This window comes from Populus euphratica, unplaced genomic scaffold (assembly GCF_000495115.2).
Source record: "Populus euphratica unplaced genomic scaffold, PopEup_1.0 scaffold94.1, whole genome shotgun sequence".
Taxonomy (NCBI): domain Eukaryota; kingdom Viridiplantae; phylum Streptophyta; class Magnoliopsida; order Malpighiales; family Salicaceae; genus Populus; species Populus euphratica.
Window position 1 is genome coordinate 51,333 of NW_011499977.1, and position 26,989 is coordinate 78,321.

General features: G+C 30.0%; 1 protein-coding gene across 1 annotated transcript; it reads left to right on the top strand.

Moving 5' to 3' along the window:
• The first annotated feature begins 22,584 nt into the window (after positions 1–22,584).
• Positions 22,585–24,406, top strand: LOC105139577 (probable aquaporin PIP2-4). Its single transcript, XM_011046055.1, has 4 exons — positions 22,585–22,959; positions 23,090–23,385; positions 23,786–23,926; positions 24,025–24,406. The coding sequence occupies exons 1-4, from the start codon at positions 22,656–22,658 to the stop codon at positions 24,136–24,138; spliced, it is 855 nt and encodes a 284-aa protein (XP_011044357.1). The 5' UTR covers positions 22,585–22,655; the 3' UTR covers positions 24,139–24,406.
• Positions 24,407–26,989: the final 2,583 nt, after the last annotated feature.

Here is a 26,989-nt window from a genome sequence, read left to right on the forward strand (position 1 = left end):
TAGTAGTAGTAGTAGTAGTAGTAGTAATAAAGAAAGAGAAGAAGAAGAAGATGATGAGAACTTGGAGATGGAAAATTAATGTAAGGATTAAACAATAATAATAATAATAAGAAGATGATGATTATTGCATGAATTTGTATAAAAATTAAGTCCAAGAACATAATTAAATTTTTAATAGGCTAATTTGATTTAATCATGGGCCAAATTGAATTTTAATTATTTTTAAGAATCAATTTGGGTCCAATTAGAGGATTTAATTAAGTGCAATGATTTAATTATACTTTAAATGGGTCAAATTAATTTTATTTGGGGCTTAATTGGTAAAAAATTAAGTTTAAAGGTCTAATTTGGGCTTAATTGAGAAGATTGGAATTTTAAGAGACCAAATTTAATTTTTATTAAGTTAATGAAATTAGAAGCAAAATTGCACGAAAATTAAAGTTTTGGGATCAATTAGGGATCATTGAAAATTTTCACAATCAAGGATCAAATTGCAAAAGGCGCGCAATTACAGGGTTCAAGTTGAAGTTTGGTTAGGGTTTAATCGCATTAAATTAAAAGTTTAGGATCAATTAGGAGTGAAATTGCACAAAAATAAAAGTTGGAGCACTAAATTGAAGTTAGGCAAAACTCCCTAAATTAATCGTAAACAATGTTGTTTTGCATAAAAAAACAAAAATGCTAGACGATGCATTGTTTTGTCACTATTTATTATCTTCCTTGATTTTTAGTTAAAAAACTACGCTACTTTTCAAATACATTTAATGCCTCATATCTCCATTAAATTTGACAACTCATAAACCAAAATGATCACCTAATAACTTTTTATCCCCGAGTTTGGCCCATTAAGGCTTAATGACAACATAAAGTTCCCAACGCTGGCCTAAAATGGTCACCTCAAGCATCCTCAAACTATCAAATTTGAAAGTTCATAGTGCCTCCTTTGAACTAACAGATGAGATCCTTCTCAACCGAATTAAAGGCTAAAATGTTTTTCTTGTGTGGACAAGATTACCCTCTTCCACCTTCTATAAATAGATGTGGATTTCATGGTATGAAAAAGGAAGAAAATCAGGTAAAAATGCTCAAAAAACCAGTCATTCTCCAATTCTCAACCAACTCTTTTCTCTTTGCCTTCTCTCTTTATCATGTCTTGAGCCTCATAAACCTCACAAAAACCTTTCTCCTCCACCAATAGCTGGAAATATCCTCCAATGACTCACCTTTAGCTCTTTACCTTCACCGGACTTTTCTTCCCTTTTCTCTTCCAGCAATCAACACTAGTAATTCCTCCCTCTCGTCCACAGCTAACCTCCACCATTTCCACCACTGGCTTTAAGTCGTCCTCCCATGTTAGCCATCCATCGTTGCCACGTCAGGTGGTCCGCTTCCCTTTCCCTTTTTCTTTTTTACACAGTTTCATTATTCATACGTAAACATTGGATGCAAATTATAATTCATGTTCACTATTTTAATGGATTTTGGGCCGAACCAGTTCTGGTCCAACCCAAATAATTGGTCTGGGCCTCAACTAAAGAAAAAAAAAGATTTTTGTAGGGCCAAGATCGGCCTAACCCAACTTTCATGAACTCGACCCAGTTAGTTGGGTCGGACAAGCCCATATATTATAATATTATATATTTTTAAAAAAAATTAAAAAATCCTTTCAATTTTTTTGATTTTCTAGCAAAACTTTTTTAAAAAATTAAAAAATACTCGACTTTCTCGAATTTGGTTTAATATTGGGTTATATTATTACATTAGATATAAACTCATTATTAAAATACTCGACTTTGTCCAAAACTTTTCAAAAAAATAAAAAAATTCAACAAATTCTTATAAATCTTAAATTGATTTCCTCTTTCTAAAAACAAAAATAATATTTTGCTTTCATATATAAGATCAAATCCTAAGAAAATTTTCAGGCATATTTTTATAAAAAAAATAGCATCTTTCTCATGTTTTGAAAACAAAATGAATATTATAACTAGTTTATGATCATTCATTAATGTTTGGTCAACATGTCAAAAATCTTTTTCTAATTTTTTTAGGTTCTAAATGTAGACTTTAATATTTTTTTAGGTGCAAAATTACACGATAAAATACATCTGAGGGTATTAAAGATACAAGACGTAAAATAAATGCGATACTAGATTCTGACTTTAGAATGGTTAGGACTTCATCCGATGAGAGAAAGACTCTCTCACAAAGAAAGATCTGCCTTAAATTTTATAAAAGACCAATGAATAGAATCTCGACTTAGAAAAACAATCAAACAACAATACAACTTACATTAGATAAGGTGTACTGAGAGTGATGCGTCTTCTCCTTGCATTACTAGTCCCTTACTCAGACTCTTACAGACCATAAGTTCTTAATGTCCATAATATTAGGTGGTGACTCCTGAATTTTAATCATAATTTTATGATTAAATCCAAAAAGCCTTCCCAACAACACACGCACCTCATCATAATACATGATGAAGCTCATCGTTACCAATGACATTGCAACTCCCCCACAACAGAGGTGATGCTGGTGCATCCTCATCTCAATAATCAAATCAAACACGTGATTTTTCTAAACATACATTGTAGTTTTATAGATTTAATGAAAAAAATACAATTAATAATCAAAGTTATTTTTTTACAAAATGTACGTTTGAAGATGTATAGAAGATTTGTGACTTTTAAATGCTACTTTATTGTTATTTATATAAATCAATGTCATATTATGGACCATTATGGTTATTATATTAGGTATCATGAAAATTTAAATTATTTATGGATGCTTTATCTATACATACTATTCAAGTAGCATCCTTTTGATATGATTAATATGAATTTGCTTGAATTTTGACTATACTAGGGAATACAATCATGCACTTTTCATTTTTTTAATATAAACAATATAGTTGTTACAAACATTAATATTGTAAATACTAAATTAGCTACAACAAATAATCTTACATTTGCGATTCTTCATCCAAACTCTATATAGTTCGCCTTTTAATTTGTTCATTTTATTGGCTATTCAGTGAACATCATTAGCATTATTAACACTTCTTTCCCCTCTTGTAAATGATTCAATTTTATTCATATATTCACACTAGTTAATGATTTTGTTTTCGCATGGCTTATTATAACATTTATAAAATAGCTTGTTTTTACTAGTTTTTGCTTTCGATATTCTGGCTGCAATTCTCTTTCCACATTTCATACACTTTATATTTTTTTTATTTTAGTTTATCCATGTTACACAAATTTTGTATGTTATTAGCACTTGATGAAGATAATGCATGTTTGTAATAATTTAATATTATGGAGGTGTTGATTATAGAATTATGGTAAACATGAAAAAGGAATTGTTGAGATGTTATTTATGAGTTATAGTGAAAATTGTTTATGTTTCTTTGGTGGAAAAGGAAATGTAGAATTTTACCGGGGTTGACAAGTTTATTTGATGGAACTTTAGTGAAAAGAAGGGAGGATATGTTGGGAAACAAGATGGAGATGATGCTATATTTTTTGCTTGGTAACTTTTTTTTCTTTTTTGGATCCGAGGGAACCTTACTTTCCAGAAAGTGCGCTTTATGGGTCTAAATGAGTAAGTAAAACCCCGGCTGTCCCAGACTCTCATAAGAGATGTACACCCTGACTCGAACTAGAAACCTGTTGTGCAAATTTTAAATACTTTATCATTATGTTACGCTCTTCGAAGACTTTTTTTTTTTTTTTGACTTGGCAACGCATGCTAGAATGTGGCTGGAAATTGTTGTTAGCTATGATTTATGATATTTTCATAATTAAATGAAAACTAACAACTCTTTCTTTGGTGGTGTTTTAGTTATTTTAACCCTTAGGGTTCATTGATCATTATCACAAATATAATGGTATTTTTGTAAATAAATACATGTTTTTTGCTGATTTTTTTCTACGCTAACTTATGAGAATGTAAAGTGTTACCCTCCATCAAAGTACATGATAAAAATTTTTATATTTAAAAATATGATTGCAAAGTGAAAAATGAACCGAACCTTAGGGTGCTTAACGTGATTTTTTTTAAAAAAATAATATTTAATATTTAAAAAAAATCAAGTTGTATTTTTTCTCACCTTATAATCACAAAGAAAACCCATATGAAATGATAAAAAAAAAACCTGAACGCAATTCTAAAATTTTTTTGAATTTAAGATTAATTTACTCATTTTAATTTCTACAATAAAGTGAAACAACAAAAAAACCTCTAGATGTTAATTAAATAAAATTTACTTATAAGGGTTATTTAATAATTTTATTATTCAATAAAAATGTGAGATGATTAAAATGATGCTGATGAATTTGATATTGATAATTTCATCTCATGAAAAAAAAATCATACTATCGTCAAATTAAAGCTAAATGTTTTTGTGTCAGAGGAGCAAAACAATAATTTTATTGTGATTATCCTTAATAAATTTTGTGTGTACAGTGAATCCCTGATCACTTTAACTCTTGTTTTAAAATTACAAGGAAATTAAATGAATTGTGAATTGAAGTAATTAAGACTATATCCTTCTTCCTTTGAGAAAATTACCAACTATGTGTGTATGTGTTGGATAATCTAATATAGGGTATTTTGATAAAAATGTTTTTTAATTAAAAATATTTCAAAATAATATTTTATTTTTATTTTTATATCAAAATATTAAAATCATAAAAAAAATAACTTAAAAGGTATCAATTTAATATTTTTTCAAGTAAAAATAAATTTAAAATATCTTTTTGAAAAACAAGTTAACTACATCATCCACAGAGCATAATTATTTTTTGAATGTATTTTTATTTTTAATATCAATATTAATTTAACATTGTTTTTTAGTGAAAATAAATTTAAAATAAATTTTTTAAAAAATAAGTTAACAGCATTACCAGGCAGGGAGAGCATACGCATGCAGAATTCTTCAAAATTAATTCAAACTCATGAGTGAAAAGTGAACTTTTTCACTTCAATAATTCAGACAAACTTGAACAGATACACGTGTTTGACTGAATGAGCTCTATCAGGCCTGTGATTTCTCTTGTGCTGTTAGAAGAAAATTATTTTCAATATTCAGCAGAAAGAAAGTTAAATAAATAGATTCCAATTTCTAAACCGACGTGTAGTTCAAACCGAAAAAAGTTAGTTTAAACTAATAGAATTTTCAAACCGACGTATTTTTATTTTTAAATCAACATTAACTAAAATAATGGCCATTTCTTTAGTATTACAATAATTGTTATGGTTGCAGTTTGAAAAAAATTAGTTTATAAAAAGTATTTTTAGTTAATGTTGATTTGAAAAAATAGATATTTGGTTAAAATTGTAGTTAAAATTGAGATTGAAGAAAAAATAATTTATTGTGTTTAGTTAAGAATATTTTTAAAATTAAAGTTATAAAATAATTTTAAAAAATATATATTAAGATTGGTGATTTTAAATTTAAATATTGTAGAATTAATTACTCCTATTACATTATGAAATAAATAATACTTTATATAAAATATTTTTTATTATTCTATTAAACTATTTATAATTCTATTACGTTCAAAATTCATCTGATAAGAACTATAATTTTTATAATTTTTTGAGTATGTAATAAAATTAGATAAAATATTATCAAATATAAAATTAATATATCAGTGCTAGTAAATTTAATTCATTCTATACTAGTTTTTTTTAAAAAAAATATTGTTCACATCATAATGAATTTAATTTACTCTAAACTAGTATTTTTATATATTAAAAAAAAGTGAAACATGAACAGTACAAGAAAATCATATTATTCATTATTTTTTAATAAATAATACAATTTTTTTATACTATTTCATGAATAATGTATCAATATATATTATTTATATTAATTACATTTTTTAATAAATAATCTAATTAGCAATGCACAGTATTCGAAAAGTAGAAATTCTTAGACTTTTCATTACCTGTGTTTTAAACATAAAAATTACATGAAATTTATAAATAATAAATAATTTTTTTATTATTATCAAACATCTATAAACTACATTTTAATTAAAATAAAACCACAACAACGTAAATAAACAGCCACAGGAGTTTGAAAAAAAGCACGATCAGATAAATAGTCACAGTAGCTGGATAAACTGCGTTGCATAATAATGAGGGGCCTGTTATATGTTAAGAGTTAAGAAGCACAAAGACAACCTAGAACACAAGCAATGTCTAGAATTAACTTTTATCTCCTTTCTTAAGAAAAGGAAAAGGTCCAGGAATCTAAGAGTCATCATGCAGCTCAATCGCTGCCCAGGTTTGAATCTCCCGTCGTTCGATGTCTCCACCGATTTTTTTTTGTTTTTGTTTTTGGGTGAGGGGGTTGGCGGTGACGAGATGACCGTACTAACTTCGCCGCCAACGAGATATCACTTTCAGCCCAGTAAAATAAATGGTTGTTTGAGTGTTTGATTTCAGTTATTTTTAAAATATTTTTATATTAAAATATATTAAAATTATTATTTATTTTATAAAAATTGTGTTTAAAATCAGTATATTAAAATAATTTAAAATATATAAAAAAATTAAATTTTAGTAAAAAAATTAAATTTTTCAGAAATATAGTTTACACTATACTTCTAAATAATACCTTAAACCTTGGACTGAGGAAAGATACGGTTATGATTGAAACATGTAAATTGGGCATAGTTGTATTTAATTATTATTAATACTTTTTTATTTATTAATATAAGTAATTTTTAACTCATTTAATTAGATGTGTGAATAATTTTTTTAATATATATATATATATATTGAATGGATAAGTGCTAAGTCGCCATCGGAAAGGTGTTTTAAATTATTATTATTATTAATTATAAGTTTGTTGTTATTCATTTTTAATTAAAAAATCTAAAAATACAAAAAAATTATTTAAGTTGGTGGTAGAGGATTAAGATGACAAATAAATATGTTGGGGGTTCAAAATGTATAAGATTTACAAAATTGATAACTCAATTCTAATTGACAAAAGGCTTCATTAATATAAATATTTTTATTTTTGGTAAAGAAATATAAATTTAGATGGCTAAGGATTCAATAAGAATTTTAAAATATTTAATTAATTTTATTGAGGACTTGTTTGCCAGAAAAATAAATTTTTGGAGTCAATTTGAGTGATAATTAGAAGAAATGGAAGTTTAAGAATTGAAATTAGGCTTTAAAAGGTATAATTAATCAAATCAAAAGCTTAATTATAAAAAATATTAAATTTTGAAGACCAATTAAGGATTTAATTGTAGTTTTCCAAGACCAATAATCAACCTGTAAGTGGTGTGTAAATTTAGAGGTATAAATTGGTCAAATTAAAGGCCAAATTGAAAGAATTTGACATTTAGGTAGTCAATTAAGAATGAAATTGAATAAATTAAAAACTATGGACTTGTCTATAAAAGACGCTAAACTTTGGGGCTGATATTTAAATTTAGCAAAGGTGCAATTGCATGTAATAAAAAGTTAGAAGATAATTACGAGTGCAATTAAAGAAATTGGAAGAGTAGGGACCAAATTGAAATTAGCCAAATCCCAAATTAGAAAAAACCACATAACTAATAGGGTATAACTAATAGGCTTTAACCTATAAGACGTATTTTTCACCCATTATTCATCTCATTCATTGTCAATTTTGGATGATCAATTGAGCATGTTCAGGCAAATGAATGCAATGTTTCTAACCACCTCAAGGGCTGAAATCACAACCATTCAACTAAGAAACACCTTCTTTACAACCTCATGCCCATGAAATTGGATTTTTACACCTCAATTCTTGCATAAAAATCTCTGACATCTTTTCCTCAATCATTTTTTCTTATATTTTTAGATTCTAGGCCGATCAAGTTGGCATCTTTGAATAAATAAATGTGAAACTATAAACCTTTAAATTGAGAAAGGTTGTATCCAAAAAAAAATATGTGCACCTCCTCTACCAACCTCAGGTGATTCCAATGATATCTACATGGAAATTGCTTCAGCAAGACCTCAAAAATGATCAATCTAATTAACCTTGACTGTGACATCTATTTTTCAAAAACCAACTATTTTTTCGTGTGTTCACACTTAAATTATCAAATGGTTCTTATCAGTGGTTTTAAAAACCTCCCTCTCAAGATCAAAAGGTTGAAAATAACTCATTGCCCTTAAAGTCTAGCAAAACCACAAGGTACCCCTAAAATCAAAACCATTATTATAAAATCAATCTAATACAAGAGCTCCCAATTGTTAGCTACTTTGATTAAAGGGCTAAATTTGATCAATCTATGAAGAAATCCACCAAAAAACCTAGAAAAACCCTACAAATATGCCTAGAAATTAGAGCTAAAAAGAGAAGAAGAAAAAGAGAAAAAAAATATAGGAAAATACTATGTTAATAGACTCTATTTTGAAGGTTTAAGAACCTAAAATAGAAAGTCTATCAAGTTTTAGAAAGAAAGAGAGTGAAAACGAAAGAAAGAATGTAAATAGAAGAAAAAATAGTAGTTTATAGTCAGTATGATTGATGAAGGTACAACTATATAAAAACTCAAATGTGGAGTTTATGTGGTCTGACCATTCATGTTTTTTTTAATGTTTAAATCTTTTTTGAACATGTTTTAGTGTTATGTTGTTTTTTAGTTTTGTTTTGATTAATACATAAAAATATTATTTTTATTTTTAAATATTGTTTGAAGTTACTGTTGATGTTACTGAATGTCAAGGCCATATATTTGTGACTAATTTTCATATAATAGGATAGTTTTGGATTTTACGAAAAGATGGCGATTGATGTTTAATGCCTTTTCTATTTTGTTAGTATATGTTTTTGGTTTTTGGGCATGGTTTAGGTTCCAAGTGTTCAAAAAAATTAGTTAAGAATCAAAATTTAATGTTTTTATTGTATGTCATTCGGGTTGCAGTTATGAAGTTGAAACTTCACGCATGTTATTGATAATTTGATGTTATTTATTAGTTTTTTGGATTCAGTTATGCCTGATATTAATAATATGGTTTGTTATGATAAAAAATAGTGTGTGTAGAGGCCTAGAATAACATTAATTCTTTGATTTTTAGAAATTTTCTAGATTCTAAGTTCATGTTCTCCGCATGAACTTTGCTTTAACCTATTGGTTTTAAGCTATTTTGGTTAATTCCTAGCACAAACATATGAGGTTGTCATTATTAGCAAATAATATAGAGTTAAAACGTATTAATAACACATTCGTGCATTTAGATTTTATGATTCTTTTGACCACCCAAACGCATTTCAATCATATCGTGACTTTTAAGTTTTAATCAAAGAAAATAGATGCTTGATTCTTGATTTATGCATGATTACGAATAAAGTCTTACTCTTGATTGTATAAAAACTTATTTGATTTGATATTTATGTTTGCTGGATTTTGGTTTAAATATTCATCGTCTTATTTATATTCTTGGTGTTTGATTTGTTTTTGTCCAAAAAATTATGTTTTGTGTTTTTTTTCTCTTTTTAGTTTTGATTTCTTTGTGGTTTAATTATTTATTTTGCTTTAATTTTAGATCAAACCATGGTTTTTTATTTAGTTCAAAGTTGAACTAGTGTTTTCGAGCCAACTTGAAAAGTTTTATTTTGGGTCACATACTATAACTTTGTTTGATTAGTATTTTTTTTTTAATTAAGGATTTTTTTATCTCAAAGATTGAAGTACCATGTGAAAAAGAATTGGCGATGTAAATTGATAAGACTAAAGTGGAAATAATATGTGGATGTCTGTTTATCACATAAGCAATATTTTTCAAATAAATACAAATGATCTACATTATAATATAGTCAGCTTTGTTAATTCTTTAATATATATTATAATCTAATGGTTTGATCACAAATAAACAATCACTTTACTAGTAAATTAACAACTACTTAAATGTTATAGTGTTCCAATGGTTAAATAAGAAAATCAAATTTCAATCTAATATAATAATCCAATATAAAAATACACATGCATATAATACATTTTACATTTTTATAGATATTCATTTTAAATGTTTTATTGTCCTTAATTGTTAACAGAAATATTATAAACTATAACATATGATTTAATAATTATAGTGAGTAAGTATTTTATTAAAAAATAATAAGTGTGTATATTTAATTAATACACTACATGTTATAATTTTTAAACAATTTCAAGAACTTTATAAAAATTGATCTTAGATTAGAAGTATTTTTTTTTCTTATTTTGAATGAAAATGAGAAAAAAATGTAATATATATATCTTAAAATTAAAGCTTAAAGTATAATATTTCAATTGATTAGGTAACAACAAATATATTGCAATAAACTTTGGTCTCAATTTTTTTAGTTAAAACCTTTTCTATATATTCTTTATTTCTATTTTTTTATGATATATATCATTTACACACATGAGATATACACTATTTTATAAGTTTTTTATACATGTGTATTTACATGATAATTAAAATATAATTCGGCAGCAATTCAATCATTATATTCACTTAGAATATATGTTATTCATCCATTTATCAACTTTAAAGATATTTACAATTAACAAGTACAATTTTACTATATTATTTGAGATTTATATTGAGATGGGATTTTATGGAAGTGATCTACCGTACATTTATAATAGTTGCATATGCACTTTAAATTAACTTGGTCTATGATTAACTAATTTTTTTTATTTTTTTAAAAAATAAATTAATTCATCATAGACCAAGTTAATTTAAAGTGCATATACAACCATCACATTAAGCCAATGATTATTTTCCTTTAAGCTTTCTAATTACTAGTTAGCCACTAAAAAAGAGCATGTTATTGCCATTTGATTACTAATTAATTACAATTAAAAGAAAGCCCTTACAAAAGGATTGTGGTAAGGTTATTCTCCTCGAAAACCAAGGCTCTTCTATGGTGTTATAAGAAAACTAAAACAATTTTATATCATAAAAAGAAGCATTTGAAGTTATACTAGGTCTGAAAGAAATATACTTAAATAAAGGGATGCATGGTATCTACTTTGAAATTGCTATAAGGGACAACACAGACAAAATCACAAACTATCTATGCTACTATGTTCAGACGAGCTTGCAATAATAGGAATAATAATAAAAAGGATGTTCAGCCTTATATTTGTTTTTTATGGCAGGAAGTAGGGGTGAGTAAAAAAGACTGAAAAATTGATTAACAATGTCACTTGACTATAATTAAGCAGATGGCCTTCTAGGTATAAAGAATCTTCATACAATGCTTTATTTTCTAATATACTATCAATGTCACTTATTTTCTAGCATATTAATTAGTCTTAGAGGAGCAAGTACCAGGTGATGATCTCATGGGTTAAGGATATTAAATGAATTATTTAACCTAGATAGTCGTGAAGACTTCAATGAGGGTAGCATTTGATGGAGTAGTATACATTTTAAGGTATTTTAGGCATTTTTTGGTCAACCTCTTTTGAGTTTTGCTAGGTTTTTATGTTCTTTCTAGGAGAACAATCTTGCTTGGAAAAACTCTCGAACAAATTTTCTTTAGAGAAATAGGGAGGACAATGACATGGCACACTTGTTCTCTTTATACGAATATGTTTTTTCACGGCTTGTTTTACTTTCAACAAGCTCTTGTTGGGTAGGGCATATAACTTTTTCCACAAAGCTCTTTCCTTTACTCCATTTATAAGGGATTCATAGTCATAGGCTTTAACAATTCTCCAACCTTGAGTATTTTTCATTAAACCCTTTCAAGTATGCTCGTGTGGACTTGTCATCCATCTAAGTGATCCTATAAAGCTTCATGAAACTCTTTTTTATTAGGATGTTTGTATTAAATCCTACCACTAGTATGGTACAAAGGTTATTAAAACTTGTGATGGATCCTGACTTTAAATTTTTATATCATGCATGCACTGACCCCCTGAAGGTTATGGGAAGGATCTTGCACTTGGCATAGCTATCCTAGATAAGCAATTTTAAGCTACTTTGCACATTTTGTATATGTTACTTTAGGTATATAAGATCATCATAATTATCCAAAGTTATTTTTTAGTTTTTGGAAATACAAGTATACAACACTTGTTTGGACAAGGAAGAATCCTAAATCTAATACGTGTGTAAACGTCCCCATATATATATATATATATTCCCCTACAAGTTGTTGTTCACTCCTATGTCTAAAAGGTTCTAAGCAGGTCGAGGTTTTTAGTGTGGAATGACGTGATCGATAGATAGCCTTTTTCCTATAATAACCAGATGGACATTTAGAAAACTCACTATGTACACAAGCATCATGATGACACGAAAGCTCTTTAGAAAGGTTGGATGGCTTCTGAGGATAAACATCTTTCATAGTTTTATTTATCATATATTCCTCTAGGTAATGTACCTATCTATAAACACTGGGTGCAACCTACTATGGTAAGGTTATAAAGGAGGGTGTAGTTGCTTATTGAGGCAGTGCTAAGACCTGTTGAGGTAACACAATTTCTTTTAGCCCTTAAATTATCAACACTGTTTAGGTAAGGAGTTGCACCTGATTAATGAGTTGTTAAAGGGCTAGCTAGATAGAAATGTTTGTTGTGGCAAAGAGATATGTCTCACATCTTATTCCAAGAGTGTTATAATTTTCTATCATAGATGATGAATAGGGATATAAATAAAATAGTTTAAAAAGAAATAATTAATGGCTTTTTCATCTTTCTCACAAACGACGCCTGTTGATAATGCTAAAAAGCTAATACACTTAGAAACAAGATTATTTGATGCTTGGATAGTGGTTAATTAAATGTTCATATTAATATCTTATTCTTCATAGTTGAGGAATTACACAATGGATGGTAGATTTCTTGGTACCTAAAAAAAGTCCTTTTTTGATAGAATTTGAATACCCTTCGATGATAAAATCATCAACTTTAAATAGAGATTGTAATAAATAAAAGAAAGAGCTTTGAATTCCAAGAATAAGAATGTTTGTTTTTGTTTTTGTGTGATAAATGCTATAAAGGTTAAGGTACTTATAAAGTATAAAAAAATAAACATTTTACCTCAATGGATCGGGGATACTCCCTAAACCTTATTGTTTTGATGGAGTTGAGGGACTAGAGAGTCATCTGATCCTGATGGAATTAATGAAGGATAAAAATCTCTAACACATCATTAATAAGAGATAAATATTCTTTACATATTATTATTGAGATGAAAATATGGTAGGTTATTGGTAAACCTTTTATATAGCTATAGATGAAAATATGTAGAGAGATTATTATTCCAAACATGAATAGTTCATGTTAATAAGTCTTAAGATAAAACTCAGACCAATTAGGTATAGCATGTAGTTAAACACATGGTACTTTGAGCTTAGCTCATGGTTGAACCTAGGTATATGAGGCTTGACAAGCTGTTAGACCCACGGTGTTTTAGGCTCAACTCATAGTTGTTGTAATATCTCACATTACGGGTGAGGGTTTGGTAATTGGTTTTATTAGTAGTGATGATTACTAACATGTTATACACATTTTAGGGTGTCAAGCTTATAAGTGGGCTCACGTCACCAAGAACAAAACCGTGAGGTTGGTAAGGCCCAAAGTAGACAATATATGACATGTTGGGCTGGGCTGTTACATTTGGTATCAGAGTCGACCTCACTGGCTATCCAATTATGTTGATGAGGTCGTTAAGCTCTTTAAGGGGGTGAATTGTAATATCCAACATCGACGGGTGAGGGTTGACATGATCAAAAAATTGATGTCTTCTTCCAAGTACAAGAGTGTCGAAGTAATAAATGCAAGTAGTTCCGGAAGCCAACATATGGATCAAGTCAAATCAGTCACTACTCTGCGCAGTGGTAAAGTTATTGAAAAACGCACTCTTGAACCTTATGAGAAAGATGATGAGTCAATCTCTGAGGGTAAGGAAGGGGTTGAATCTGAAAATTGCAAAGAAAAGACTGATTCTCCGCCAGCACTTCCATTTCCTCAAGTCATGACCAAACAAAGGAAAGTCAATCACAACTCTGAAATTTTTGAAACTTTCAAACAGGTAAGAATCAATATACATTTGCTTGATGCTATTAAACAGATTCCTTTCTATGCTAAATTTTTGAAAGATCTATGCACTGTGAAGAGGAAACTGAATGTGAAAAAGAAAGCCTTTGTAGCCGAACAAGTAAGTGTCATTCTTCAGAACAATAATGCTTTGAAATATAAAGACCCTAGTTGTCCTACAATTTCTTGCTTTATTGGAGAGCATAAAATTGAAAGAGCCTTACTTGATCTCGGTGCTAGTGTGAATTTACTTTCATATTCAGTTTTTTAGAGACTCAATCTAGGTGAGTTAAAACCAACTTCTATAACTCTTTTACTTGCCGATAGATCTATAAAAGTGCCTAAAGAAATAATTGAAGATGTTTTAGTATAAGTCGATAAATTCATTTATCCTGTGGATTTTATTGTCTTGGACACACAACCTGTTAAAGTATGTAATTCATTTCCTATTATTTTAGGACGTCCATTTCTTGCAACTTCTAATACATTGATTAATTGTAGGAATGGACTGATGAAGTTATCATTTGGAAACATGACATTGGAGATGAATATTTTCAACATTTGCAAGCAACCTAGAGATGATAATGATTTACAAGAAGTGGAATTTACTGAAAAATTAATTTATGATCAATTTCCAACCACTTCCAGTGAAATTGAGATTGATGAATCTGATGATTTGCAAATTATTTATTTTTAGGAAGAATCAAAGATAAGTAATTGGAGGCCACAAATTGAGGAATTACCACCACGATCAATTAAGTCCATACCTTCAAGTGTTCAACCACCAAAACCTGATTTAAAGTCATTGCCATCCAATCTCAAATACTCATTTTTGAGAGAAAATGAAACTTTTCCGGTAATAATCTCTTCTAAACTTAATGCACATCAAGAAGGTAAGTTATTACAAACTCTGAAAATGCACAAAAATGCATTGGGATGGACCATAGCTGATATAAAAGGAATTAGTCCTTTGATTTGTACACACAGAATTTATTTAGAGAAAAATGTTAAACCCTCTAGAGAAATGCAACAAAGGCTAAATCCTAATATGAAAGAAGTAGTGAAAAATGAAGTCATTAAGCTTCTAGATAATGAAATCATTTATCCTATTTCTAACAGCAAATGGGTAAGTCCTACCCAAGTTGTACCCAAGAAGTCTGGAGTCATTGTGATAACAAATGAGAACAATGAGTTAATTCCCACTAGAATTGTTACTAGTTGGTGCATGTGCATTGACTATAGGAAACTTAATTCAATGATTAGAAAAGATCATTTTCCTTTACCTTTCATGGATCAAATCCTAGAAAGAGTTGCAGGTCATGAATTTTATTGTTTCCTAGATGGCTATTCGGGTTACAACCAAATTGAAATTGCATTGTAAGATCAAGAGAAGACTACTTTCACATGTCCATTTGATACTTTTACATATCAAAGGATGCCTTTTGGATTATGTAATGCACTAGCCACATTTCAAATATGCATGCTTAGTATATTTAGTGATATGGTTGAACATTTTCTTGAGATTTTCATGGATGATTTTTCTGTTTTTGGCTATTCATTTGATGATTGTTTGACTAACTTAGAAAAGGTTTTGACCAGGTGTGAAGAGAAGAATCTTGTGCTGAATTGGGAAAAATATCATTTTATGGTAACAAACGGCATTGTACTTGGTCACATTGTTTCATCAAAAGGAATTGAGGTTGACAAATCTAAAATCGAGTTAATTGCAAACTTGCCAACACCAAAATCTCTTAAAGATGTTAGATCATTCCTAGGACATGCTAGTTTTTATAGAAGGTTTATCAAAGATTTTAGTGTAATATCTAAGCCTTTAAGTAACCTTCTAACAAAGGATACTATTTTTGAATAGACTGAACATTGTGAAAAAGCCTTTGTTAAACTTAAAAACTTGCTTACTTGTGCTCCTATCATTCAACCTCCTGATTGGTCATTACCTTTTGAAATAATGTGTGATGCTAGTGATTATGTCGTAGGTGCTGTTTTGGGACAAAGAAAAGATAAGAAACCTTATGTAATTTACTATGCAAGTAAAACTTTAAATAGTGCTCAAATGAAGTATACCACCACTGAAAAAGAATTACTTGCAGTAGTATTTACATGTGAAAAATTCAGATCTTATCTTGTTGGCTCACCTATTGTTGTTTTTAGTGATCGTGCAACATTGAAATATCTTCTTTCTAAGAAAGATTCTAAAGCTAGATTGGTGCGGTGGATTTTATTACTTCAAGAATTTGATATCACAATCAAAGATAAGAAAGACAGCGAAAATGTTGTCGCAGATCACTTGTCAAGATTGACAACAGATTCGAAAACTGACATCACACCAATCGATGACTACTTTCCTGATAAATCTTTACCTTTTGTCTCTACAATGCCTTGGTTTGCTAATATTGTCAATTTTCTTATTTCAGGACAATTGTCAGCTCATTGGAGTACCCAAGATAAAAGAAAGTTCTTAAACGAAGTGAAGAACTTTTATTGGGATGATCCTTATTTATTCAAATATTGTCCTGATCAAATATTTTGAACATGCATTCCTGACAATGAGATAAGTAGTGTCATTAAATTTTGTCATTCTGAGGTATGTGGGGGCCATTTCTCGTCAAGAAAGACAACTGTAAAATCTTACAAAGTGGATTTTATTAGCCCCCCATATTCAAAGACTCACATGCATTCTGCAAGTCTTGTGAAAATTGTCAAAAGTTGGGATCTATTTCAAAACATCACATGATGCCTTTAAATCCTATTATTGTCATTGGGATCTTTGACAGCTGGGGTATAGATTTCATGGGTCCATTCCCTCCATTATTTGATTTCTTATACATATTAGTCGCAGTAGATTATGTTTCAAAATGGATAGAGGCAATTCCAAGTCGAAACAATGATCACAAAACAGTGATAAAGTTTTTTAAAGAAAATATTTTGAGTCGATTTGGAGTCCCTCGAGCCATAATAAGTGATGGTGGAACACATTTATGCAACAAGCCATTTGAGTCTTTAATGAAAAAAATATGAAATCACACACAAAGTTGCCACCCCTTATCACCCTCAAACAAGTAGACAAGTAGAGCTTGCTAATAGGGAGATCAAACATATTTTGGAGAAAACAGTGAACCCTAATAGGAAAGACTGGTCTTTAAGACTTAATGATGCACTTTGGGCTTATCGAACTGCTTATAAAACATCATTAGGTATGTCACCTTATAGACTAGTCTATGGAAAACCTTGTCACTTGCCTGTGGAACTTGAACATAAAGCTTATTGGGCTATTAAAGCTTTGAATTCAAATCTGGATGATGCTAGTCAACTGCGAAAATTACAAATAAATGAGCTTGAGGAAATAAGAAATGATGCATATGAAAATTCAAGAATTCATAAAGCAAGAATTAAAGAGTTTCATGACAAGAAAATACTGAGAAAAACATTCAATGTTGGTCAAAAAGTCTTGCTTTATAATTCTCGACTGCATTTATTTCCTGGAAAATTAAGATCAAGATGGAGCGGTCCTTTTATTGTGAAACATGTGTATCCATATGGGGCCTATGACATCGAGAATCCAAAAAATAGCAATGTTTTCAAGGTAAATGGACATCGTCTGAAAGTTTACTTTGACAATTTTTCAGTTGAACATGACTCTATTGAATTGGGTGATCCTATATATAAAGATTGATTTTTTTTTTTTGTTTCTTTTTGAGTGATTTTTGCTAGTTTCTCTCACCCCGGTCAAATGGTGGATAACGGTACTCCGTGACTTAAGTCGGTTCTTTCAGTTTCCCATAATAATTGATATCTATGTATATATTTGTGCAATTCTTTGAATCTGTCTTCCAATTCTCATTTGAAAATGGACACTAATCTTGAAAAATTGAAAAAGTATTTTCTCGCTCTACCTCAGAATGCAATTACAAAAATTTACCGTGCTAGATGTGCAAGATTGAGATTGTTAATGAATCATGGAATTCCTAAAGATATTCGCTGGTTGATTAAAGCAAAGGTCCAATTATCAAGTGAGTCCTCTAACTCCTTCATTTCATACATACCTGGAACAGGTAAAAGCACTTTTGCAAAGAAACGTCGTGCAAAACGACTGAAAGTTTGTCATCGATGTGCTAGATGGACTTATAATACACAATGTCGTTCTTTAGGAATGGTATCTATAAACCGTGAAGATAAAATACAATTCATTAAGGATGGCCTGAGTAAGGAGTCTTGATAGATAATCTTCTATTGACTCTTGAGACGCATCCTAGTGGAGATGTGCATCGTGTAATTCATGATTTATGGCCAATATTTCATAAAGAACATGATGGACTTAGTCTTGAGAATCTGACTAGAAAAGACCCTGTTGCCAGTTTTTAAGAAAGCTGGATGGGAAGCCTATCCCCGACCCATAGAGGGCGTTTAAGCCGTTCTTGAACGTAAAACCAAGGGAAGATGTGAGCCACAATCACAACTACCTATCATACACATGCTTTTTCAAAAGTAAATAAATAAATAAATAAATAAATAAAGAGAGAGAGAGAGAGAGAGAGAGAGAGAGAGAGTGAGACTCTAGTTGGCCTACATATAGGTGGTATGATTGCCTTTCTAATTTCTCATCTATAAAATCCTCTCTTCCTTCTTTTCATTTCTACTCAACCCATACATTAAACAAATACAAAAGTGTGTAGAAATGGCAAGTTCCTCAGGTCATCATATAAGAAATATTTATGTTTTTGGTGGATCTAGTCCTGAGAAAGAAAAGGAGTTTTTAGAATCAACAAATCATCTTGGTCAAGTGCTAGATGAGAGAAAGATTCATTTAGTGTATGGGGGAGGTAGTCTTGGGTTAATGGGAAGTGTGTCAATAGCTGTATTTTTAGGAGGTAGTCAAGTTTTGGGGGTTGTCCCCGAAGCTTTAGCAAAATGGGACATCATTGGAAAAACAATTGGAGAAGAACTTCAGGTCTCCACAATGTCTGCTCGAATGAATGCAATGTTTAACCATGCTGATACCTTCATTGCTTTATCAGGTGGTCTAGGCACATTGGAAGAGATCTTTCATATTTCCTCTTGGGCCCAACTACACATTCACCATAAACCCACAGGTTTGTTAAATGTTAATGGTTATTATGATAAGTTGTTGTCTTTTCTTGATCATGCTGTGGAACAGGAATTTCTAACATCTTCTGCACGACAAATCATAATCTCTGCTGCTACTGCTGAACAATTGATTGACCAACTACAATCTTTCATTCCTGTAATTGATCCTTCCATGAGTCGCATAAATTGGTCAACTAAGAAAAGCCGTAAAAAGCTTCGATTGGATTTGAGCCTTCATTTGTGAATCTTTGTGTCTTTTGGTTTTATTATTGTGTTTTGTTGTTACTTATATTTGTTTCAGTGTGTTTCAGATTTGTCAATGTTCGTTATTTCAGGTGATATCTTCTATACTCTATCTTTCTACCTTTAAACATTGAGGACAATGTCTTGTTTTAGTTGGGGGGAGAGGGTAGTAGCTAAAAAAAAAAAACTGTGTTTTCTATTTCATAAAGCATGTGCAAAATTATTATTACTATGATGACAAAGTAAGGAGAACTTTTATGACTCTTGAGACGCATCTTAGTAATCATTCATAACAAGGTCTATCATAATACTTCTTGAAATATTCAGATTTACAAACTCTCGTATTGTTATCACTTAATTCTGCTCATATACTTATTTAATATGTATTCTTAAACCTTAATTTACACACACACACTTTAACATATGATTGTGGGTTGCATATTGGATTATTACATTATTTATGTTCTTTTGTTAAAGGTAACAACTAAGGGAAAGGGATTGTATATAATTAAAAAAAAAGAAAAAAAATGATAATAATAAAAATGTAGATAAGTTTGGTTTCGTAGCCTTCTTAACCTAAGCAATTAAGCCCAAAGGGGTGTTTTAACACCGAATACCCTAAAGTCAACTGACTTGGGAGCTATTGGCCCAACGCTTGTTACATGGGTTGAGGAGAAAAGCTTAAGGGAATCAAACATTGCACTATCTATATACCAGTATCTGCGACCCGAGTTACTAAGCTCGTAGGGGTGTCTTAACACCTAATGCCCTAAGACCAACTGGTTTGGAAGTCATTAGCTGAAAGCTTGTTACATGGGTTAAAGATGCATGGTGTTTTTAAATTATATGTATATATATTTAAAAAAGAAAAAGAAAAAAAAAGAAAAAAATAATAATCTCAACCCAAGGAAGTTAACCTTAAACATTAGAACAGAAATTTTGTTTTCTTCCAAGAAAAGCCCCATAATTATATGTTGATATATTGAGCACAAAAGAAAGGTTTATGAATATCTTGTTAAGAGGTATTGAGCAGGTATATAAATTTAACGAGAGTTTGTTTATCTAGATAGATTAAAGGAAGTTAAATGATGAATACCTTGCTTTGTGAAATTTGCAAATTGTTTTTCTATTTTAACGCTTTGATTACTAGGGACTAGTAATATGCTGGTTGGGGGGGGTGATTAGTACTTAAAAGTTCATTTTTATCAAGATTTTATATCATCATTTTGCACTTGAAGTATCAATAACTCTTTAACTAAAGTATGTTTTATAATAATATATCTAATAATATAAGATACCTTTAATTTGTGGTAAATGTTTATTTTAAATGCAGGTCTATCACATAAATGAAAGGATTGATTGATGAATTTAAGAACTGAAATTGAAAGGATAAAGAGATGGACAAACTTAGAAAAGAGATGTCGGTGCAATCCAAACCAGAATACTGTTCGGTAATTGGGTCATATCTGGAGCTATAGATCTCAGATTTAGGTCTACTTTATATGGATGGAAAGTTAAGACATAGGCCTACAACTTTCATATGGAACCCAAGATCTAAAAAGGTCATTTTCAAGTCCAAATTGTAGCAACAACAAAGAAGCCTGAATCTGTCCTCCAGCCCAAGCACTGTTCAGTATTTTGGCCATATCTGGAGTTCTAAAAGTCCAGATAATCTGATTTATGACATAAATCAGATTATCATGCCCGAGCACTGAACAGTATCTGGGCTACAAGATAGATTTGGACTTCTTCGTTATTGCTATAATTTGGACTTGAAAACAGCTTTTTTAAATCTTGGATTTTCATGAAAGCTATAAGTCTATGTCTTACCTTTTCATCCTTATAAATTAGACCTAAATCTGAGATCTACAACTCCAGATATGACTCAATTACCAAACAGTGTTTCAGTTTGGACTGTAACAGAATCTCTTTTCTAAGTTTGGCTATTCTTTGTTCTTTCAATTTCAATACTTCAACTCATCAATCAATCTTTTTATTTATGTGATAGGCTTGCATTTAGGATGAACATTTATCATAAACTAAAGGTATTTTATGGTATCAAACTTGTTATTATAAAAAATGCTTTAGTTAAGGAGTTATTGATACTTCAAGCGCAAAATAATGATATAAAACCTTGATAAAAATATACTTTTAAGTATTAATCAAGGATTTGGTAGTTGGCTTTATTAGTAGTATTAATTACTAACATGTTATATGTGTTTTGAGACGTGAAGCTCATAAGTAAGCCCGCGTCATCAAGAACAAAATCGTGAAGACAATAAAGTCTAAAACGAATAATATATAATATGTTAGGTCAAGCTGTTACAATTATGCTCAAGTATATTGAATTTGACAGTTTGCTAAACCTATAATTCTTTAAGCTTAGCTTATAGCTGAATGCAAGTATATTAAGTTTAGCAATTTGCTAGATCCATGTTTACTAGAATTAACACCTTGGTAGGGGTTAATACTTTTTCAAAGTATGGAAATATTAAGTAAAGAGCATTTACTTATCAAAATTTTAAGTTTTTATTAAACATCTTTTATAAAGCATGTCTTTATAATATTAAACTAAATATATTTGCTTACTAGTTTAATATATATTTATAAACTTTGATTTACAAAGCTAGTTATAATGAGCCCTTTTCATTTATAAACAAAAAGGTATAATCACTAATGTGTAGAAAAGAATAGTATTAAGCATGCCTTATCTCCTGGGATTGATATAAAAAGTTTGGGATTTAAATTTAGATAAATATCAATTTAATTTATAAAAAAATATTAATTTGACAAGATTTAATTAACTAAATAAATTGATTAGTGGCAAGATTGATCTAGTTAAATATGTTTAAATTTAATAGGATCGACATTAGGAGTTTTTAAAATAAAATGATGTAATTTTAAAAATAATAACTTAACTGGATTGATACAATAACCATGAATGGACACAACAACTCAGTGGCTTAAATTAAAAATATTTTTAAAAATAGTAAAATTATCCCTTAAAACACCGGAATTAATTAACCTTCGAGCGCCGTAGCTGCTAAATTATTAGTGGTGGGGCCATGCAAGCAAAGAAATCAAATTCAAGAGGTATGGACGGCTAAAATTTATGTTAATTATGTCACCAATCGAAATGCAATTATATTAATCATGGTTCATCTGTCCGCTGCCTTTTCTCCACCATAAATACTCCTTCATCACTCACATCCCCAGCAACACATTAGTAATAGACTTTATCCACATTTGAAGTTGAGGTAGCTAAGTATGGCGAAGGACATTGAGGTTGCAGAGCATGGAGAGACTGTGAGGGACTACCAGGACCCACCTCCAGCTCCATTGATTGATGCTGAGGAGCTAGGACAATGGTCCTTTTACAGGGCTCTTATTGCAGAGTTCATCGCCACCCTTCTCTTCCTTTATGTCACAGTCTTGACTGTTATTGGATACAAAAGCCAGACAGACCCAGACAAGGGTCTGGATGCTTGTGGTGGTGTTGGTATTCTTGGTATTGCTTGGGCCTTTGGTGGCATGATCTTTGTCCTTGTTTACTGCACTGCTGGTATCTCTGGTCAGTTGATATACTCATTATAATTAATTAACACTTAATTACGTCAGAATCACCATTAACAGCTAGCATGCATGAATATTACAGATTCCTGATTCAGTAATAGTAATAAATTTGCACTTTACACATGCAGGAGGACACATCAACCCAGCAGTGACCTTTGGTCTGTTTCTGGCTAGGAAGGTGTCGCTCATCAGGGCTGTTTTGTACATGGTGGCACAGTGCTTGGGTGCAATATGCGGCTGTGGTTTGGTGAAGGCCTTCCAAAAGTCATTTTACAATCATTATGGAGGCGGAGCCAACGAACTGCAGGAGGGGTACAACAAGGGCACTGGATTGGGTGCTGAAATCATCGGTACTTTTGTTCTTGTCTACACTGTCTTCTCCGCCACTGATCCCAAGAGGAATGCTAGAGACTCCCATGTTCCTGTAAGCATCCCTGTTATCAATTTAACTTTGAAATTCAGAATCCAAATTAATGTAATGGGTTGAATAACTATGATTTGTTGTAGCGTGAGGGTCGTTTCCTTTCTGACTTTGATTGTTTTTCTCATCTCGGGATCTTGGTTTGTGGAGACTCCATTAATACAGCTATAATCTTGAATTGAATTCCTTTTTTCTTAGGATAATTGATTATAAATAGTAATTACTATGTAAATAAATGGTACTATTAACCTTATTTCATGGCTCACAGAAACACCCTGCAACTAAAATTTTAACCATCATGTAGCTAACCATGCTATTTAATTTTAAAGGATTTCATTAACGGGCATGAAAAAACCTCATTAGGTATATTTTTTTTGGTTCCCTTTTCTTCTTTGCTATAAAGGTATTGGCACCTCTCCCCATTGGATTTGCTGTGTTCATGGTTCACCTCGCCACAATCCCAATTACTGGTACTGGCATCAACCCTGCTAGGAGCTTCGGAGCTGCTGTTATCTTTAACCAAAGCAAGGCCTGGGATGACCATGTACGGATATCCTCTCTCTCCTCTCCTCGTCTTTAAGAATTAACAAGCAGACGAGTCTTACAGTGATTATTTATTATTTTCCTCTGATTATGTTACAGTGGCTCTTCTGGGTTGGACCCTTCATCGGAGCTGCCATTGCTGCTTTCTACCACCAGTTCATTCTTAGAGCAGCGGCTATCAAGGCTCTAGGATCCTTCAGGAGCAATGCTTAAAGCCTTGTCAAATCAATCAAGGGTCCCTTGTGCTGTTGGGAAAACTCTCTATTTGCCTTCTCATGGGAAATTTAGATGGCAGTGGGATTATTAAAAAAAAAAAAAAAGTCTTCTCTATCACTGTTGGTTTTTGCTATTATTGTATTTCTCAGTTGGGTCATGTTATGTCTATCCTTAATCTTTCTCTTCCTTTGAACCATCTTTTCTTGTGGTGGTTCATGTTATTTCAACATCATTCTGCTGAAACGAACTGGTCTTCTTCTTTATCTCTTGATTGTCTTTGTTTTCCACGTAATTATGGTCAAATGCATAGTTGTCTTACCGGCTTAAACATGGTTTGTTTTTGTGCTTAGATGTTTTTTTTAAGATATGTTTAGCTTGAAGTGTTTTTATATAGTTTTGATATACTGATGTTTAAAATAAAAATATTAACATATTTTTAAGTAAAAACTATTTTTAAAAAGCATTTTATGCTATAATAGCAAACACACACTTAATTTAAAATAAGACCAACAAAATAGTTAAAATAATAAATTAAAACGAGTTAATCATTTAAATCTATTTCCTACGATTGTGGACACAATGCCAACCCTCGCACTTTCAATCTGTGGCCACATGTAACAAGTGCTGTGTGTGCGTGTAAAGCACAAACATGGTAAAATGTTGCAAGCATCAAATAAACATGAGCGGTGAGAAGGGACGACATGCTATGATTTGATATGGAACATCAGACCCCATCAAGGCATGGAGTACCTTCGAATTAAGGACCTCTCCTTAAGAGAGAAGAGAGTCCATTCCACGTGGATTTAGAATAAGTGTCTTCTCCCAGCACCCTTTAGACCTCAATAATGTGGAGTTTAACACTGGATATATTTTTTTTACTGCAAAAACATTGGTTTTGTCCGGGTTAATTTGGTATTACAGCGTTGAGTATTTTTTTAAAGATGTATTTCAATTAAAAATATATTAATTTTTATTTTTAATATTCATATATCAAAATCATTTAGAAATACCTAAAAAACATTGATTTAATATTTTTTTTAGATAAAAAAAATAGGTTATAAAGCAAAAACAATCATCTACTAAACATTCTATCATCACGCAGCTCTATTGAACAATTATAAAAATAAAATAAAATAAATATTGATTAAAGAGCTTGACGGCTACCATTAAATATTAAAAATTCAAAAAAAAAATAAAAAAAAAATATTGATTAAAGAGCTTAACGGCTACCATTAAATATTAAAAATCCTACAAGTACATGATGATGACATCCCTAAACGGATTAAAGGGAATGTGATGATGCACATATATATAAGGGCAGGAGGCCTTGAGATTCCTTGCTTTTCTCCTAACTTCCATAAATTAAATTATATGATGGTCATAATCTACCTTATCTTTTCCTTAATTTAGGGTTTGTGGTAATATTATAGAGCTGAGTAGGTGAAGGTTTGGATGTTTAATGATGCACATTTTGGCCTCATTAAAGGGGAAGGTGTGAGCCCTTGGCATTTGTTCTTGGACATGATAGGGAGATGCTTGGCCATAGAAGTCAATCTATCCCTATGTGGGATTGTTTTGAGTTGCTATTGTGTCACTTCATCTCCTACTCCTTATCTTAAGACAACAATTTTTCATTTTTTTTTTAATTTGGGAAGAAATAACAAACGACGAATATAAAAATATATCTAAGGAATAGAAATTATAAAGGTAAATTTAAAAAAAAAAAGGTGTAAATAAGTTATATTCCATTTCTCAAGTATATTCCATACAACTAAGAGATATTCCACCAAAAGCATATTTGGATGCTGCGTGATGTCACTTTGATTCTTACTTTCTTTGGAAAACAATGCATAGAATATTAAAAAATTTGTTATGTGGGAGTGTCTCAAAGCATATATATATATATATATCAAAATTAGATTTCTTAGATCATATTTTAAGTAGGCTATCTATATTTGAACTATACTTTTTTAAGAAAAAAAATTATAATTTTTTTGTAGGATTTGGATCTTAAATAAAAATTTCATATTTAAAAAAAAATTAAAAAGTACTCTACTTTTCTTGATATTTGAACATGATAATATTTTATTTAGATATTTTTTACTTTTGACTTTATAATTTGTATTTTTTATTTATTTTATGTACCTATGAGTTATCTCTTATCATTTTATTTTATGTACCTATGAGTTATCTCTTTATCATAAAATAAAAAAATAAAATAAAAATGTAAAATAAAAAAATAAAAAAATAAAATAAAAATATTGTTTTGTGACGAGGAATAAGAGATGAAGTCACATCAAGAGCACCACAAACACAATCCAGCCTGAAGATATTCCACTAAAAGCATATTTAGATGCTGAATGATGTCATTTCCATGTACTATCGTGCTTGCAAATATATATACAAAATATTGTTAAATGGGGTGTCTCAAAATAAAGATGAAAAAAAAAAACAAATAAACCCTTTTTATGGTATGTTATAATATTAATTTCAGTATATTAAAATTAAAATATTTTTTAATCAAATTTTAAGCAGATCATTTATATTTTTGAACTGATGCATTTAAAAAAAAAACCTTTTATAGGATTTGAGTCTAAATATTTTTTTTAATTAAAGAATACATGTACTTTATTAACCATTATACCTCCAAAAATAATATAATGATTTAAATCCTTAGATTTTAAAAAAAAATTAATGAAAGCTAGAATGGATGCTTTTGAAAATCAAGGTCTTATTTAGTATTTCTACTGTTAATAATAAAATTATTTTAATATATTTATAAATAACATATATTTTTTAAAAAATGACTAAAACAATATCAAACATTATATAAGTGCAATTGCCCATC

Bases quoted from the DNA above. Each gene is read 5' to 3' on its own strand.
- LOC105139577 (XM_011046055.1), top strand. From the start codon at position 22,656: ATGGCGAAGGACATTGAGGTTGCAGAGCATGGAGAGACTGTGAGGGAC. The intron at 22,960-23,089 runs GTCAGTTGATAT...TTACACATGCAG, and splicing joins CTGCACTGCTGGTATCTCTG to GAGGACACATCAACCCAGCA. The intron at 23,927-24,024 runs GTACGGATATCC...ATTATGTTACAG, and splicing joins GCAAGGCCTGGGATGACCAT to TGGCTCTTCTGGGTTGGACC.